Below are 19,316 nucleotides of genomic sequence, written 5' to 3' on the forward strand. Positions count from 1 at the left end.
AATTATTCAGGGGGGCAAGATGAGGAAACCAAATATGGAGTCACTGACATGTACCTGTTATAGAAGGGCTGATAGAGGATATGACTTTGGCGGAGTGGACAACCAGATGTAACCCTGAATACGCTGCTGATGATAGGGATGATGATATTTCCGTCAGAGATACAGACAAACACACATGTCGTCTCCGACAGTAGTCAATGGCAACCGTTCTGTAAAAATAGCATGTAAACAATAAAATCTAATGCAACTAGTTAAAGATATAACACATATGTATAAAATATTATCAAATAGATCAGAGTCTAGATTTATACAACTGTTTTCCTCTTCCCCGAAGATGTTTCTGTCCAAATTTAGCTACAATCCATGCAGAAATGTAGGGCCAGTGGCAATTTAAAAGAAATATTGATAGACAGGTGACAGATGCCGTGCCAGGCCTGGTGAGCTAATAAACCATATAATACCTGCACAGTCCTGACCCAAACTTACTTAAGTGGTGATGAAGAGGCTATCCTGTTAGACTGTATCTGACCACTCAAACCAGTACGGGTGTCCGACACTCGCGTCACCACAGACGACCAATACTGGATTTCCTCGTGGTGGTAATTAAAGAAGGCTCCCTGGACAGCGACATCCGACTCAACCTTATTCTTGTTGAGCTAGAAATCATATAGACATATTAGTAAGTTTGCCTTCATCAATTACATGTGTACTACAAAGATGATAACAATTTAACAATTGTTTACATAGATCACAATTTTCAAAATTATAATGAAACATTTCACTTTTGCAGTTGGCCTTAGTTATGTATAATTGAAAAGATTAAACATAGATATGAAAAATGTTTTATAATTCTTACAATTTTAGAAAGAGGAAGGGTCTTTGTCCTTTTTTCCATATGACTAAGTATGGAGGGGCTTATGTCTGTACTCTGATTGTACAGTAGTAGTTTTGAAAATATATAAACCTTTATTATATATCAAAAGTTAATCAATCAGCTAATCTACTTACCTCCACCTTAACATTTGCCTTCAATAAAGCAGCAAACTTGGCTTGTGGGGACTCTGTGTGGAAATCTGTCATAAACAATCATATATCAGACAGGATTCCAATACTTGTAATCAATATGATAATTTTTGTGAAAAATATTCAAATGCCTTTTCTGAAATCCTATTTTCCAAACAGTTATTCAAAAGGCATCCAAGGTAAATTGTACAGTGAACACTGATTTGGTCAAACATTGACTAGCGGGAGATAATCCAACTTGGCAAGATCCATAATCAAATTGGTTATCTTTTACAGACTGAAGTACCATTCCCCTTGTTACAATAATTTTGATTAGTTTACTAATTTGTTACTTTACTTCTGATTGGTTGTCGACCACTTACCTTCCACCAATAGACCACATATACTCTGTTCCTCCTCAGAGGTATTTGTGTTGTTTTGAAATTCCATATGGAAGTTTTTCAGGCCAACCGACAATGTCCTGTAACAAAACATATATAAACACTTTTAAACACAGGTAAAACTTCATCATGTATCATTATATCTTTGATATATGTCATATAACCTATAACATATTTGGAACAAACGTTCAATACAATACACAAAACTAACAGAAATATTCTTTGAAGATAATGAAATTTACACTGAAAAAACCATTTCCAAGAAGACTTCTTTCATATGTATTTGTATATATGTATATAGGAAAAGTATTTCTATATACATATAATATGAAAATAAGACCTGTTTGCAGGCATATTTCTATCTCTTGAATGCTTCGCATGGTCTTTTGTTCTATAAACCAACTTTTTTTCATGTGCAATTTATTTCCGAAAATTCCACACTCGTGATAAACTCACAAAAGGTTTGATAACTGCAAATTAATAACTCCCACAATTACCTTGAAAGGTAATTCCATTTAACTCAAAATCCATGTGACGTTATTTTTGCAAAAATGCCTTGAAAATGAAATCGCGAAGTTTAATAGCAACAGAAGTAGATTGGTTTACAGTATTCCATACCTCTGAATGTTTTGTCTTACGATCTTCACATCCAAATCTGTGACATCCAGGCCAATCTCCTGTAACAAAGTTATCTCCACTTTAAACAGTAGTTATCTCCCCTTTAATACTATTTATGGTGTCATACAAGCTATTAATGATGATGTTATACAATAATATACAGTTATCGTAAAACAGATATAATGTACCTCAATCTGGGGACCAAAGAATTTACTTCACCATATGCAAAAGTATTTTTTTTCTGTTCACAAATTATAAACATCTTTAGAGGAACCTTGACAATATCTATGTTGTAACCATGAAATTGTTGTAAGTGTGTCCATCATAAACATATATTATGCACACATATATAAAAGTTATGAAATATAATTACTGAATCAAAAATAAGCCAAGCATGATTTGAATAAATGTGATGAAACAAAAAGCATAATTATTATTAACATGTTGTGGAAATTATTTCTGACCATCACAAACAACACATTTAAAGTCTGAAACATATTCAACATCTTTAAGAACAGTTTAACAGTCTGTTCTTACCTGAGGGATAAGACTTAAATTTAGACTTGACCTTGTGTTGGTAATGTTATCTGAAAGTATAATTAACAATTTTAATGATATGAAAAACAATTGTTTTAATTGCACCATAAAATAATATGGTTGATTAAGTTTCAAAAATCATCTTAATATGAATTATAGAGGAGGGGACATAACTCTTGATGAAGATTGTCATTTTACTCTTTACACATCTAATAATTGAATTAAAGTATGAACATTTTCTTTGCTAATTCTGACAAAAAATTATTAACTTAAAAGAGCCTTTAACAATTCATTAAGATTCAGATACCCAAAAAAATCATCATATTAAATTGTACCTGTGTTTTCCATCTGGGATGCTGACATTGTTCTCATGGCTTGGATACTTGAGAACAGAGCTGAAATTGATTAAAAAATAAATAAATATGCAAAATGGCCAGTGATAATGGTAACAAAGAGTATCACATACATTTTGCAAACTACTAAAATATTTTATACCTTAAAGAAACATTCAGAAAAACATTAAGGAGTTAACAAAATAAAAAAAAATGTGCACAACAATCTTCTAACAGCAGCTATCTTAATCTAAATTACCATCTCCTGTTTGAATTGGGCATGACTTTACAATTCAGTTACTCTTATGATAGCATTTGAGGAGATTTATTTTTGTATAATGTTTCCTTGTGATAACACACTTTCCTACCTTCTGTCATCTTGGCTTGTGGCTTACTCATCAGAAGTCGTATCATCTGCAGTAGGAAAAATAATATTAAGTGATATGTATATTTCAAAACAAGTTCCCAGGGATTAATATTCACAGAATAACATTGATTTGATATACCTTTCAATTGAAAACAAATTTTTACTAAATTCAATTCAAACTACTTTAATCGTGAAATTTATAGAAATAGCGATGACTGTTGTTGATCTTGATTTGCATAGAACTGATTAACTCAAGTATATAAGTGACTTAGCTCTCTGTTGAGTGACCTCTAGTGGGATGATGACCTTGAGTCTCACACTGACCTTGAACTGTTTGATGTTGTCCTTGTGGGCCTGTAGATGTACAAATGTACTACACGACATCTCAGCTAGACAAGGCTCTATCTGCTGCTGTTCCTGTTACCAAGGAAACAATGTATAACAATCGTCATTCAAACTCACTATGGAAACAAAGTCACAATAATAATTCAAAATCACTGTCAGGAAACATAGTATGAATTTATCAATCATTCATAATCAGTTTCTTTTTTTTTCAAATCAAAATTTACAAGCGTTTACAAATTTTACAAATTAAACAATTGAATTCCTGAAGTGAAATCAAAAATATTTTCTTATTGTGGTAAGTAGAGTACTTAAAACTATACAGAACTTTTAGAACAGATTTTGACAGTGTACCTCTGAAACACTTCGGAGTGCACGGCAGCTGACCCCCACAACATCCATGGTAAATTCATAGCTAGAAAAGAACAAAAATACTTTCAGTCTAACTAAACTTTTTCAGTTTTAAACAATATTAAGACAAATTTTCAGCATTTTTTTTATTTCTAGAATACAATATCTTGAAATCCAGAGTTATCTTGAAAACCAGAGTTATTTAAGAGACTTCAGTACACAACATGTGCGTATTCCCCTTTTTCCGCTGCAGGCATCTGTTGCAAAAACCAAGGGGAAGTAACTCTCAAGGCATCATTCATCTTTGCATTATTGCAAGTTACTCAAATAGTCTCACGATTATAATCTTAGATTCGTTTTTTCATTCTTTTACACCGAAATGGTTTTTTATTCAGATATATGTTAGAAGAATTTGAAAAAGTATGGATATGAATATGAATAATCACATGTATCTCCTGCTAATAAGACCATCCCTATCAGAATGACATCACCTACCAGTTGTCTACCATGGATATATCCAGAGAGAGGCTCTGACCTTCGACGTGGACCAGGCAGTCCGGGATCATGGTGTTCAGTAACATCAAGGTCATGTTGTTCATACGTAGGCCCATGTACTGTAAACAAATCCATAATCCACTATATACTGTGAACCATCTTGTTTTTGCGGCGACTTAATTTTGCATTTTTCTGCCAAATGACTTATTCACAACGATTTATTTTTGTGAATAACACTCTTATGATTATTCCGAATTTGCATATTACAGAGTTATCTGCACTTGCGGGTAGGTATTGATTGTGACGTCATGTGTTTGCGAGCGTAACGTCATACGTTTCAGAGAAAACGACGTAAATTGCGCTCACAAAATAATGACGTAACAATCGACACCTACCCACAAGGGAGTTAACTCTGTAATATGCAAAGACGGAATACTTGTGTTTAAAATCATTTTGTGGCGATTTATTTTTGTGATTTCCTTTCGCCCGCAAAATATGTGAAAATTACTCACACACGATATAAGTTGGTTTACACTATTAGAGTTCTGATGAATCGAGTTTGTCGAGTATCGTTGGTTTGGGATGTTTGGCCAATTAATCGAGTAAGAATCTGTAATCGAGTTTCATCAGAATTGCCTGAGATCATGATGAACGAAATATGCAAGAAATGCCATAGAAAACTTGTCACAATCAATCGATTGTGTGTGTTGTCGCTCATACCTTTTCAAATATCAAGCATCTTAACGAATTGAAGACCAAATAAGTACTACGTAGTAATCTTAACGTTCAGAGGAGTATGATTTTATTTCTGAATACATAAGCGACCTGAGCCCATGGTAACATATGAGCCTCAGAAGAAAGTTTGTACAATTTACCTGGTAAACGCCGTCAAATATATTCTATTTTAATTGATCATCGATTTGTTACACAAAACTGATGATCGATCATAAAATTTCAACCGTTTCCCAACACTAGTTTACACTGCTTATTTACAACTTCAATATTAATTGGATTTCTTTGGAACAGAAAGTTTTTGTCTTAAAAAGTTTCAGCTATCTTTTACCCCATACAATTATTTTCAAAGAAATTTTGCAAAAAGAATTGACCCCTTAACCCTAGCTATGTAATTCTACACATTTTCATGACAGTGTATCAAAAATACAAGATGGATATCAAGGCCTTTTGTTGGAAACCTAATCTCCAATCCAGGTCTTAACTTACCGATATTTCATGCTCTACCAATTAAGCTGTGCAATTCAATAAGGAACAGAGAAAACAAAAAATCTCAGATTACATATCTGAGTTTAGTATCCTACCTGTAGATAGTAGGCTATTTTTGGTAGAGTAACTTTTTTGTTGTCTTCTCCCCGATTCGAGTTTGGCTGGTTAGGGTCCGGGGCACCTGGAGGGGTTGCGCTATCAGAAGGGATATCTTGTCCATCTTTCCGTACGTCTGCCTGAATTCTTATATCACTGATGCAGATCACTAGAGGTTTCCTGTCAAAACAGTATGTTAATATACTATTTACCATGTATCCTCCCTTTTAAAATTTAAAAAGCATATTACAATATCCCACGCGCTCCGCAGTCGATCTTATATGTGAGGGATAAAAAATATACATTGTTTTCTGTTTAAACAATTGATATTGTATAACAGTTGGACTAACAAAATGATATCATCATTGTCCATGATTTATTTAACAATTAATATGTTTAATTGATGTAGCCAAGAGATTATTCCTGGTAGGAATCTGAAGTTTGACTTACCGCTGTTCCTGGTTCACAAAACAACTCGATAACCAGGCTTTTTCTATTTCCTATTGAAAAAAATATATATAATCAATTGTTTCTAAATAATTTACAATATTAAGACATCCACTTATGATACTGAAATTTATTAAAACGTTCTACTATATTCATCATATAGCTATTAATTCACATTTAAGCAATTTGGGATCTGGTTATATTTTATTTTTTTCACTAGACTTAATATGTAAATCATGCAGTGACCAACAGAGATGCATACAGGCCTGCGATGGTTAAGATAAATAATTCCAGTATTTCAATAACAATGAATACTGAAAATGAACTTAAGCTGTTGAATGAAATATATATCTTCCTCTTGATCATTTTGTTTTTTGGCAACAAATCAGCTTAATTCAATAGCCTAAAATTCAATAATGACAGGTTAAACTTTATCATCTACCTTTGTACGAAAATTCAGGGTAATACATCATGCTGACCTACCAATTTAAGTCCCTTCTTCACCAGAATTTGGACTTTCCTGCAGCTGAATATCCCAGTGCGTCCAATCTTCACAGTGACACCTGCATATCTCTGAAGCAGCCACTGGATCAGATATGCCAAGGTACTGAAACAAATCAAAATAGTGTTTCTTCCCTACTCGCTTTATTTCACAGGGTGAGGCGGAAATAACTACTGGAAAATGCTCATGGATAAGTCTAATGTTTTGTGGCCCACATGATTCTATAAGTTATCTCAAATCAATGAAAAATCCAAAAACATACCTGAAAATTCCTAAAATTGTGTAAAATAATAATTCCCCCTCTTGTACAAGTGAGTTCCCCGTAGTAAGGAATAAACCTGGTGTTACATGGTTGGTTGGTTGGTTGGGCTATATGTCATATTTATAAACGATCTGTTATGTGGATTTTCTCCGGGCACTTCTGTTACCTCACATTCTAAAACTACTTTGGGTGCTTACATCTGGGCCATCTAAAATTATTTGTTTAAGTTATATTTATAACGTATTTTGAAATTGATGTAAAATAAAAAAAAGTTTAAATATACACAGTTTTTTTTTAATTCACAGCCAGGGACATGTACAGTAAGGACGGCCTCCCCTGATGTGATGTGTCAACATTTTCTTTCTATGTCTCAGACATTTTGGAGAATTCACAAAACACTCCCAAAGTCTACTTGATGCCATAATATAGGTATTGATATTAGAATCATTGATGATTATGATGCAATGATATACATATTATACAGTTGTTTCTGATATTAGCTTTATGTCGTATATAAAATGCCCTAAAAATTTTATGTCGCGAAAAAAATGCCCTTTTTTTTGCCCAGCGCCCTGCCCTTTTTAAATCCTAGCTGGAACACTGGTCGTGTTTGTAAATGTCAGTATGTTTTGGGAAGATGTGGTATATTTGTGTTGTGCTTCCTTGTCAGAGTGAACTCATGCTCCTTTTATAGTGATATATCTCACAGATGATGAGATGTATGCTTTTGAACACACCCCGCCTAGTCATACCATACTATCAACAGGCAAAAGTTACACAAAACAAGGCACAATATCAGTGATTTTTGTCCTTATATAACTGAGGTCGGTAAACGACCCCATTTCCAATGCCAAACCCCCATATGTTTTTTTCCAAATTACAATGAAAAATTCCCAAATCGAATTGCTGAGAAAAAAAAGCTGTCCGGATGAAAAATCGTTTTGTTGATGCAATACTGGTCCATGTAAAAACAGCATGTAACATCAAATAAAATAGTTATACAATATTTTATTACCTTTAACAGCCATTTTCAGTAATGGGTAACATTTCCCTAAAACTGCTCTTTTTGCGATTAAAAATTCCCAATTTGTGTCAAAAACTTTTCCCTCAAAATACCCTGAAAAATCACTGAATATTGATCCGACAGTATACTGATAACAGGTAACAGGTCAACTTCAATTAGCTGATGATTAAGCAGGAACAGAAACTACCACTTTGGTAAGCTAAGGTGTGCCTTGAACATGGGACAGAGCTCACTGCATTTCTCACAGGGACAAACATTCACTGGGGCCAAAAGTGAAGTGGTGCACTAAAGAGCATTAAGAAGGAGATAACAGTTACACAAACTTTAGACAGAAGAAAATTCGAGCACTTAAGTCACTTTTTTTTTTTATTATGCATCATGAATGGGAACATTAGGTGAAGTTCCATAGTCCTTTAATAGTCGCCTCTAACTGCAGGGTAGGTGTTTGATTAGGGGAAAATGAACATGTATTTTTTTTCTTGTGTTGATGTGGTATTACTGTTTGGAACAATTGGTTCATAAAAGACCCATTTTTGTTGGCAGCAGTTTAAATTTACTGTTCTTCTTATTAGATGTAGCGATATAGAATGAATATTGAAGATATAAATGATCCAATAAAATCTTAAAATAGATCTATATCTCTTTATATAGTAATAGGCTATTAATATGACACGATATCATTACAAATCTATGCATCAATTAAACTTTATCACACTTCTGTTTCCCAGAACAGAGAATTTATAATTCATAGATTGTCTTGCATGACTAAATGATTGAGAAACCCAAAATCACCTGAATAAACCCCCAAGTTGATGAGTATGCATGTGCAGATGTCACATTGGAACTGTTCCTCAACCATATCAATGAAAGAAGTGTACTGTACAAAAGATGGCCGATGCATCATCTCCATGATGCCAAGCATGTATTGAAGTTGTGTGAAATATAATCAATAACTGGTTTAGACCAGTTTTTAGAAAATCCACTTTTTACTGACTATTTCAAGAAGTTTGATTAAAAAACAATATCATCCAATACAACTACTTTAAAGTGCAGTGTTTGATATTTTAGATGAAAAATAAATAATTCACTGATCACTTCCAGTTAGATAAGTTACTCTAAAATCACAACTGTATTTTGTTTCAATTGATTTAATTGGAAAAATTTAGACTGTGAAGATTTAAATTACACAACTAAATAGCCATGAAGCATGGTTATATATAGTGTATTCTATAGGTAAAATACTGCAGGTGCTTTAAAATGAAGTTTCACAATAGGCTATTGTCAGTTAAACTTCTGGGTTCATAATTACCATAACACAAAGAGTTGGTATATTGATTGTAAAGTTAAAAATACAATTACTTTATATTAAATAATCACAGTCAAAGCACTGCTTTGAGTGACTGATAACAAAGGTCACAGAATCTATAATTAGTAAATTAGTTAACAGGACTTTTAGAGCAGACAGCTTATTTCATTCATTTATTTTATATATTTTTATAAAACTTTCTTTCTCTTTTTGCCTAATTCTTTTAATTCCCCAATAAAACATTTTATCATATATTACAGATGAATGAGAAATTAAAATGCCATTTTGATTTTTTTTGTGATTTTACAAAATAAACAAAAATAAATATTTTGGTTCGTTTGACGTACTGATGTTCACGTGCACTCGGCTCATAAAAACACTTCCTTTGAGTTAATACCTTGTAATCAGCCATATTATGATAATTATATAGAGAATTGTCCATAAGTAGGATGGCATAATCGTTCGATTTCTGTCACTTGTTCTTTAAATCGAAATGTCGAACACCAGTTCATCTCTACATTCCCGGCATAAACTGTCTCTCACTTGTGTTCTTAGACGGCAGGACTTCCATGTTACTTGTCTAATGTAGGTCAACTCCCATGTGACCCTATTCAACCAATCAAAACAGCTGGCCTTGCCGCCTTGTTGTTCCCAGCAAGTCGCCATTACGGCTGTCGCCATTTATGCGAAGTACTTGTGAATTCGGAATTTTTTCTCAATATATGGCCGAATTGAGGTTTATGGGTTGAGGTTTTATCTCCAATTTTATTTCAAGAACATGGAGTGACAATGAATCACCCAAATCCATCAGGCAACGGCTGTTCTCTGGAGGATTGTTACGCGAACATATTTGCATTGGTAAGATCACATTTAAATACACATGAACTTATCATCTTCGGCTTCACATCGATTGTTTTATGATACATTGAGGAAAGTAATGCTTATGTTTGTTATATAACCTTAAATAACATCTCGATGGGTAATACGGTGTCTGTTTTGTCGTTCAATGATTTGAAACGGTGTTGTTAATTTGACGACGGAGACACCTGCTTAGTGAAAATAGTTGATTGTTCGCGATCGGTGGTATTGACTTTTTGTATGTAACCGTAATCACGGTGTAATGTGACTACAATTACATTGCTGTCATTCATAAAAGACGCTTCCGGTTAATGTTTTCCTGCTAAACAAGTAAGTAAGTAATTGGATATATATTTTTACATTGTTTACAGACGGATATTTGTGGGATAAAATGGAGGAAATTGACAGCCAAAGCTGATTATAGCCCGAATACGGTTGATCATTTGGAGGACCCGGTGCTCGAGTCCTATTCCAGATGTATCCAGGCCGATATTCTGTGTGTTTGGAGAAGGGTTCAAAGGAACTCGGACCAACCACAGAGAGTTATAGATCAGCTCTCCCACCATAAAGAGTTGTGGATATTTTGGTATGGTGATGAGCCGTCTGTCCTTGGTAACCTCTTGTCTCCTTATTTAGATGGTAAGTTATGACACGGTTCAATGGACATGCTTGAAGTAGGTATGAAAATGTAAATGATGCTATATTAGATGAATTATTCAGCACCAAATTTTCAAATTAATCCATAGACAAATTAAAAAATTAGGAATAAGTCATAATTTTTCCTTTGAATTTTTTAATGAAATGGTGTCAGGTGTTCCCCTCATACTGGAATATAAAGTCATTAAAGTGACATGAAATATAAACCATGACAAAACTAAAAGATTTCTCATAGTATTGAAATTTGAATTGATCTTTAGAACATGTTTCTGCATTTCCAATTATAATATCAAAATATGATTATTCGTCTGATAGATATAGTTTAAATTATTGTGGAGAAAAAACTGGATTAGCCTGTTCTAACTATGTTTTTTCTCGCACATTCATCAGTTGTAAAATAATTAATGTCATGTTTTTATAACTTTCAGTTTGATGCCAAATAAAAACATTTGTTTTATATTTTTTCACTTCAGAATCCGAGCATGGATCATGGGATAAAGACAAAGATAAAGACAAGGATAATTCTTTATCTTATGAATGTCGTACATTACTCTTCAAAGCTCTGCATAACCTCATAGAAAAGTGAGTATCACAGTAGAAATTAAAAAAGTTTCAGATTGTAGCTGTCTAGTATTGAAAAGGGAGTATCCTATTCATAATTAATCTTGTGAAGAATGTCTTATGATCAATTTACTATTAAAGAATTCACCAATTATTGATTATTATCATTAAAATCATCATTGATTTTTAAAATCATCCACGAAGCATGTGATCAAATGTTGCTCGATTTTTTGTTTGCAGGTGCTTGCTAAGTAAAGGTTTTGCCAGACTTGGAAGATACTATTAAAGAATTCACCAATCATTGATTATTATCATTAAAATCATCATTGATTTTTATTTTGAATTCATCCATGAAGCATGTGATCAAATGTTGCTCGATTTTTTGTTTGCAGGTGCTTGCTAAGTAAAGGTTTTGCCAGACTTGGAAGATGGTTTGTGCAACCCTTTGACTCCACCCAAACCAACACAGAAAGAGGGTAAGTTAATAAGATAGTTAGAAATATTAGTTTGCAATATCATATTACATAATGAATACATGGTCATTGTCTTAAAATATATTTTGACAATGGTTTTAAAGAAAGACATGTGGCGATCCATCAGTGAGCTGTTGATGTCATTCTTCCTGGTGTCAGAAATAACAGCCAGCTTGAGTTGTAAGACAATGACAATGTATAAATTTATCCTGCAACATTGAAGTTGAAAGATACAAACAATGTTGCCAATTGTTTTGTATTTCAATCCATGTTCTCCTTGCAAGTAGGTCAGGTGATTTTGTGCATAGAAAGCAGAAAATATCCTTTCTTTGATTGATAGATATCTATAGTATCTACTAATTTCTGGTTTGAGTTAAAATCTTTTGATTCCAATAGTAACTAAATGAGTAATTTTTCTTTACTTTCAGAACTCATCTGTCATTCAGTTTCAACTTTTTCCTACATGGAGAAAGCTCTGTATGTGGCAGTATTGATGTAAAACAACATCCACCAGTATGGAATCTTACCCCACAGCATTTGACTTTGGCCCAAGAAAATCAGGCCAATTTCCAAGGTAAATAATGACCGAATCTGGTAATACATTGCAACGTTTGTCTTTACCAAGTTGAATAAGTATTAGTATGCGACTCCATAGCTGAATTTTAAAGGTTATGTTGATCCTGTTTATTGGAATTTTGCAGTCTTGTGTTGAATACTGTCCATAGTATTTACTTGAATTTGAAAGGGTGTTTGTTTTGATCGAATAAGCAGTATATTTAGTCTTTAACTGTTTCTTCATTCTGAAATTTGTACAAGGTCATTTCTTCATGTTATTATAAATACAATCCACAGTGAGGTATATTACAAATATTCTGTTCAAGTTTGATTGTGGACTACTTTGTTTCCATCAAACTGCTATTGTAATCATTAACTTAGGGAAAGGGAGTGTATACTCTAGGCATGTTACTTAACTCCAATTCTCTTAAACAATTAAGTAATATCCTAGTTTTAAATTGAGGTTCATAATTTTTCACAGTCATCCTTGCCCCATATGGATTGAATGGGACCTTGACTGGAAATTCCTATAGAGAGACGGACCAATCAGCACACAAAATTCTGGAGGAATGGGGTCGATTTTACCCCCTAAATGCTGATGATCTGAAAGATGATACAAGTCGCCCACCACCTCTTGTGGAAGTGATTGTCGGTAAGTTGATCTTTGGTTCTTTGGTGTTAATTAAGCTTGTTGAATAGGCTTTGGAGTTACACCTAAGTTACAAGGTATACCTACAACCAAGTCATGAGCATTGCTTGTGTCTGTGAGGTAGAGCACCAGACTTTTCAACTCCTTTGTAGTAAAAGTGAGCTAATGGTATGTGTTTTACTTGAAATACTGTATTACTTCTCTGTGGCTCTTCTTTAGGGAACCAATAATTGACTCAGATTATTAAAAATTCAACAAAAACACCATGTTGTTTGAGTATGTTTAGTGCCAGCTTGAGATGTAGTCCAAAGTGGTACAGCATAATCACTGTTTTATGTTGTATTCACTATCTCGATACCTGGAGTATTCAAAGGTGTACATGTGATTGTCTTAGTTAAAACTTTCCAGGGTATACTTATAGTGTCAAATGGCAATTTGGTATTGGTTGCTAAAGATGAACTAAGTGTTCTAATGGATTTGTGCAGGTTTAATTATTATCAGATTGTTTTTAGTGTTTCTTTGATATTTCTTAAATGTGCGTTAGTGTTTCTTTTGACTGAAGGGCCATAGTTGCTGAGTGATTAATTACGTAGATTTCCTGATATATTACACCACAAGCCCTCTATCTGTCATAGTTTGGATACTCTGTCATCTAAACCTGGCATGCTCTTAAATGACCCTGGGATAATAGTATGTTATTAAAATTAATCAAATTGATGATAAATTTTCAATGTGATTTTAAAGAAAATTACTAAATTTTGGAGTGTTAGGTGTACTTTAGCTAATTAAATATATATATAAAGTCTGCATGTACACAAAGCTTATCCATGAAACTTTGAATTTTTTTACCAAGCATATATCCATCTACTGGTATATAATCATAAATCTGTAGAAAAGAACTCTTTTTTTCTAAATGCTTACTGGTCATTATCAGTGGTCGGTTCATGTCTCTATTCACGATTGTCAATTGTTCAGGGGAAGTAACTCCAACTCATGTTTAAGACTAAAAAACATCACTGATTCAATTACCATACAGTTTTATGTAGCCTTGAAATATTTATTAAGTCATCATTTCCACATGTGTGTACAAAATTTAGTTTTACTGTCAGAACATACAAATCAGAAATATGTTATCTTAATATTTTCCAATTTATTTTGAAATACTTGAACTACTAAGGACCTGGAATAATTATCGATGTTACTTGTGTTAATACTTGGATGAGTATTTAAGTATCTATTTATTTGCGATTTCTATGATTTACAATTTTCTTAAATACTGTACTATTTGTTTAGAATAGATTGTGATATCATCACAAATTGATGTTATTAAATTGTTTTCAGCTGGAGTTCGGATGAAATATCCGTCATGTTATGTGTTCCTATGTGACTCTGAAGAATCTCCAGCTCGTGTACAGCCCCACACAGTCTCTTCCACATCTCGTGGTCAATCTGGCGGCCAAATGACTCCACCAATGTCAGAAAATTTAGTTGGCGGTGAAACAGGCATCAAAATCTTACCTTCCCTCCACTATTCTGGTAATCCTAGTGAACTCAACACCGACATCGTAGCCAATACTGCAAACGCATTCAGCATCCAAATACGCAACCGAGTCAGTCAGGATAACTGTGTCACATCGGGCATCGTTAAAAGGTAAGTCCTAAATAATTACAGGAGAGGCAGTGCAATTGCAGGTGATACTTTTCTATACCATCTTAGTGTTTCCCACAGGAAAAAAAAGGGCATGGTGCTGGGTTTTGAAAAGGGCACCTTGACCGCGATAAATAACCATCAGAGGGGCACAAAGGTTATATTGACAACTTCCAATACATGGGGAAATCTTTAAAACTGTCTTGTTGTTTATTTAATTCTGGTTCAACTTAATATCATTTAAATGCTTTAAACTCTCAGAGTTGCTAAGTAATATCAGGACATATATTTAATTATTCTGAGTGAAAAAAAAAGATTTTGAAAATTGTAATCTGCAGATCATATGATCATGACTATAATTGATTCACAAGAAAGATCTAAATTTCATTTATATTAATTAAAAGAATGGGAAAATTCAAAATGTATTCCTTTATTTCAATCCAATTACCTTTATTTTAATATATATCTTTATTTAAATATTAAAAATACTGTATTGATTTGAATAAGATAACATGTTTCATAATAATGGACAATTAATTAAAATAATGTTCTAAATTTACAAGCACTAAATTAAGAAAATACAGATAAGTGTTAGAGTAGTATGCAAAATATTTCAATTTAATCTGATAGAGAAAAAAGTTGATTTCTTTTTAATTTGATTTATTTTAATTACTTTGCTATTAATAATTTTATTATTATTAAGATATCTTTTCTAAAAATAAATTCACACCGAAATTCTAAAAAAAAATAATACCGTTTTCATTTTTAAAAACGTGAATATTAGTAAAATCCTGAAATTCAATACCTCCGGATCTACTATTACAATACACCCAAAATGGCGGCCATTACGATTGCAAATCTTGTGACATCCATCCGATATAGATAGGCCTATTAAACATTAAAAACGTGAGTAAATCATTTACAGTTGTAAGCAGTATTTGTTTTTGAAGTAACGCTCACTAGCTGTAGTCATAAAACTTATTGAAAGGCAAGCTGATTGTTTTCTATGCTGCCGATCGGCTGCTTGACTTCAGCTTACGTAATACACAGACCTGAAAGTGACACCACAAGCCAAGGTGGAAATAGCCCGAGGCTGCTAATTAGGGCTACTGGGGTGTTGGTCAGGGGGTCAGGGAGTGGTCACACTTCTTTTGTTTACTTAATTATCAAGCCACTACCTGGTATTTGGTAGTTTAGTAGAAGTGTACTGGGGACAAACAGGGCACGGCGTTAGGTCATAGGGGCATGGCGTCAGGTAAAAAGGGCACGGCGCGGCGCCATGCTAATCGGGGCTGTGGGAAACATGACATCTGTATGCCATTTAATGTAATTTAGCCCAAATCAGGCAGTACCACAGCTAAGTTTAACCGACAAAAAGTACCGGGTACCACCTGATATTGAAACCTATGAATCTGATATAATTATTCAATAACCTCATTCTCTGTCAGAGACATGTTTATTGCTGTATTGTTACCATTGAAATGTATTCAAGTTCTACCTTGTTCAAAGTTCACAATTTTCAGACTTTCTTCAGTCTTAGATTTCCAGACATTATTCAGTCTTGTAGATTTTAGTATGAAGTGTAAATTGGAATGTAAACTGCTAATGCATATGTCAATAAGGTTTTGAAAGTTTGTACGTAATTTTCTATGAAGTTCAGAAATGTACAGTGATTACATGATTCTTATTTGCCCACAGATCAACTGAGACCTATCATGACAGCCATGCTGCAGGAGTATGGGAAATCAATGACCCTACTGCTAAAACAAACTGTAATTGTCTGAGGTAAGTCATCCACTTCAGCCATTTAAACTGACATTAGGATGAGAATGGGAACCTGTTGAAAACTTCTGATATATAATGAAAACCTAGATGTAAATGTAGATGAAAATAAGTCTTTAAAGTATTTAGTTTAAATTGCATTATGAAAAGTAAGATTGTGGCTGTTAAGTATTTCCTTGACAAAGGTAAGTAGCCGGAAATTTTGAATAGAGATGGTTAATATTACACAAATTGTAAATAACATGGTTGTTTTGTTATGGTTTGTGGTTATGTATTTTGGCTATCAATTGCCATGAATGTTTTTCAAGCAACCCATAAATATAATATAAGCAAGTGTTTTAAGTGAAATAGAAATAAAGTTTACATGAAAACACATTTATTTGGGGGTTTGTTGTTTCAGACACCGAGTAAATAAAGGGAAGCAAAGTCTGACAAGTCATGGAAAAGGTGCGAACACTACAGGTACTAAGCATCAAAAGGGCGAGAATCCGGAAAAGCTCGAGCGCCAGCAGTCGCGTGTAAATCGAAGTCTGACTTCCTTTCACCGACGAGCTCTCCTTACCGATGACTTGCTTCAGTTTGACATGATTGGGATGATGCCACAAGTTCAGCCTCCCCCTCCACCTAATGCCAACTTCAGCTCCACAACAACTGCCAACGTGTTGCCTCAGCTGAACGAGGGAGTGGGAGTGGAGTCACCATCCCCAGCGGCCCCTTCCCCATTGGACGAACCCCACAGCCAGACTGTGGTCAACCCCAGTGTTGACCCCACCATGCCTAAACTTAGCCCCCACCCTCCAGCTGAGGAATCGACTGAAAAGGAAGTGGGTCCAGCAGTCGGCAAGCCTGCTGCTGAAAGTGTTATTAACGGAGGAGTGGACAATGTTGCCAAACCAGCAGAAAATGCCTCCTCAGTCTCCCAAAAAGCTTTGACTGACAGTGTATTCTCTCCTAACTCATGGCCAACAAGCCAGGGAGATGTTGTTAAAAATTCTAATGTTAATAGCTGGATTTCGTCTCAGCAGCGCCAGATTGATTCTATGAAAAACCTGAAAAGGCCAGTTTTACCTTTAAAGGAGTGTGAGCAAGATGAACTAGTCACAAATGCTATTTACAGCTTTGAACAAGTCAATGTTTGGTGAGTAGAAATTAATTACATTTTGAAAAATCTGCATTCCTCTCATATGACGAATGCAATGTGAACAGTTTTATAGCAATTGACCGGTAAAAGTGACAAAAATTGAACATCATCTTTGAATTTTTATTTTGAAAGAAATACTTGATTCTAATACATCTATTTAGCCCAGGGAAATTAAAAAAAAAAAAAGAAAAAAATATTATAAATCAATCTTGAAATACTTCAATTTTTGCAATGTTTTAGGAATAACCAAAAATCAATATTATTTATTATACTCGTATTTATGTTTTATATTTTTTTCAGGAATAACTTTCCTGTCAAGAAGGCCAAAGTGGAAAGTCTGTACCTGGCCAATCTAATGGGATCCCAGGTTCCACATGATCCCAGACAGAACAGTATGCCCAGTCCAGCCCAGAAAAACCTCAAGCCCTCAACACCCCAGCCCTCGGCTCCAGACATCTATGAGTTTTCTGACGAAGCCTCCATCAACCCATCTCCTATCTCTACACGAAGCTTCCGCAGCAGTCGTGATGATCGCTCTTCTTTTAGTAAAATGGTAAATTTCATGGATAGTGTAAAATTTGAATATCTTATTATTTAATATTTTTAAACCATTATTATCCAATCAGTAAGATAAAAGTGTACTGTTAGCTTAGATATGGAAGTTATTTTAAATCGACAGACTAAGATATGAAAGAGTTTATTTTAGATACAGAAGTTCTATGAGAAGTTAAGAAAAATGAGAAACTAGAAACTATTTCGTCTTTGCATGTTACAGATTTACCTCTCAAGTGGTTACGTATGGACTGTGATGTCATTTTTTCATGAGCGAAACTATTCCTCTGTAGAGTATGTTGTTAAGCTTGCAAAATACACAACATCACAATCAATACCTACCATCAAGGGAGGTACCTTTGTAATATGGAAATACAACAAACTTCAACAGTTGTGAGTTAAAATTTGTTCAGGATTGTTAATTTCTGACTCGAAAACATGAAAACTTGTGACTGTAGGAAGACGATAAGGACTCCAGTAGACACAATGGTGACTCGTTCATCTTTCCTGATCGGCCGTCGCATGGAGGAGGTAAGTCAGCCTATATTGATACACTTCCAAATTGGATTTCATTGATAATGAGATTCATGTTATTTGTGTTTCTTTGTTAGATTGGAGTATAATGTTGCTTGTAACTTTAAAAAATTCTCTAAAGATTTGATTGCAGAATAGCCATTTTTGGGTGTTTTAGTCTTATTTACCTACTGCCTAGTTGCTGATTATGGCTTCCAAGTTGCAAAACATACTGTTAGAAATATTGTTCACTGAATTTGAAAATTGAGCAGTCGTCACACCTTCATCTGACACAAACAAAATGATTGTTGTTTCAGAGTCTTTAGGATCACCACCTGAGACACCTAATCCTGTGCCGACACCTAGCCTGACCCATGAGTATGATCTCCGACCCACTCAGAGTGACCTGGATCATATCTTCGACGACTCCTCCGATAATGATGATCCTGTAAGTATTTAGGGCTTATGTAGCATCAGAAAAAGATTTTAAACAAAGTAACTTATTAATTCAGAATTGTGTTCTGTTTATATACATCTATATGATCTTCATTGATATTTAAAGATGCTCCACCGCTGACAAATGGTATTTTTTCATTAGGGCTGTTCCAGTAAAACATATATGGT

The 19,316-nt window shown here is 34.1% G+C and overlaps 2 protein-coding genes across 4 annotated transcripts in view; one reads left to right on the forward strand and one right to left on the reverse strand.

Annotated features, from left to right (window-relative positions):
- LOC138331732 (protein hobbit-like) overlaps nucleotides 1-9,887 on the reverse strand; it is a 50,590-nt gene extending 40,703 nt beyond the window's left edge. For both annotated transcript variants that reach the window (XM_069279489.1, XM_069279488.1), the window contains exons 1-15: nucleotides 9,701-9,887; nucleotides 6,693-6,816; nucleotides 6,213-6,262; nucleotides 5,762-5,942; nucleotides 4,446-4,564; nucleotides 3,954-4,014; nucleotides 3,582-3,674; nucleotides 3,259-3,304; nucleotides 2,894-2,953; nucleotides 2,559-2,608; nucleotides 2,022-2,080; nucleotides 1,386-1,483; nucleotides 1,009-1,073; nucleotides 487-656; nucleotides 55-209 (exon numbers count right to left, since the gene is read on the reverse strand). In XM_069279489.1, the coding sequence (XP_069135590.1) occupies nucleotides 55-209; nucleotides 487-656; nucleotides 1,009-1,073; nucleotides 1,386-1,483; nucleotides 2,022-2,080; nucleotides 2,559-2,608; nucleotides 2,894-2,953; nucleotides 3,259-3,304; nucleotides 3,582-3,674; nucleotides 3,954-4,014; nucleotides 4,446-4,564; nucleotides 5,762-5,942; nucleotides 6,213-6,262; nucleotides 6,693-6,816; nucleotides 9,701-9,759 (1,390 nt within the window). In that variant the 5' untranslated portion in view covers nucleotides 9,760-9,887. The remainder of the gene's footprint in view (nucleotides 1-54; nucleotides 210-486; nucleotides 657-1,008; nucleotides 1,074-1,385; nucleotides 1,484-2,021; nucleotides 2,081-2,558; nucleotides 2,609-2,893; nucleotides 2,954-3,258; nucleotides 3,305-3,581; nucleotides 3,675-3,953; nucleotides 4,015-4,445; nucleotides 4,565-5,761; nucleotides 5,943-6,212; nucleotides 6,263-6,692; nucleotides 6,817-9,700) is intronic.
- A 60-nt stretch (nucleotides 9,888-9,947) lies between these two features.
- Nucleotides 9,948-19,316, forward strand: part of LOC138331733 (mediator of RNA polymerase II transcription subunit 13-like) — a 32,462-nt gene continuing 23,093 nt past the window's right edge. For both annotated transcript variants that reach the window (XM_069279490.1, XM_069279491.1), the window contains exons 1-12: nucleotides 9,948-10,161; nucleotides 10,533-10,800; nucleotides 11,292-11,400; nucleotides 11,772-11,855; nucleotides 12,281-12,426; nucleotides 12,889-13,059; nucleotides 14,398-14,707; nucleotides 16,403-16,489; nucleotides 16,887-17,624; nucleotides 17,928-18,180; nucleotides 18,638-18,710; nucleotides 19,010-19,140. In XM_069279490.1, the coding sequence (XP_069135591.1) occupies nucleotides 10,093-10,161; nucleotides 10,533-10,800; nucleotides 11,292-11,400; nucleotides 11,772-11,855; nucleotides 12,281-12,426; nucleotides 12,889-13,059; nucleotides 14,398-14,707; nucleotides 16,403-16,489; nucleotides 16,887-17,624; nucleotides 17,928-18,180; nucleotides 18,638-18,710; nucleotides 19,010-19,140 (2,439 nt within the window). In that variant the 5' untranslated portion in view covers nucleotides 9,948-10,092. The remainder of the gene's footprint in view (nucleotides 10,162-10,532; nucleotides 10,801-11,291; nucleotides 11,401-11,771; nucleotides 11,856-12,280; nucleotides 12,427-12,888; nucleotides 13,060-14,397; nucleotides 14,708-16,402; nucleotides 16,490-16,886; nucleotides 17,625-17,927; nucleotides 18,181-18,637; nucleotides 18,711-19,009; nucleotides 19,141-19,316) is intronic.

Source organism: Argopecten irradians, chromosome 9 (assembly GCF_041381155.1).
Source record: "Argopecten irradians isolate NY chromosome 9, Ai_NY, whole genome shotgun sequence".
Lineage (NCBI taxonomy): Eukaryota > Metazoa > Mollusca > Bivalvia > Pectinida > Pectinidae > Argopecten > Argopecten irradians.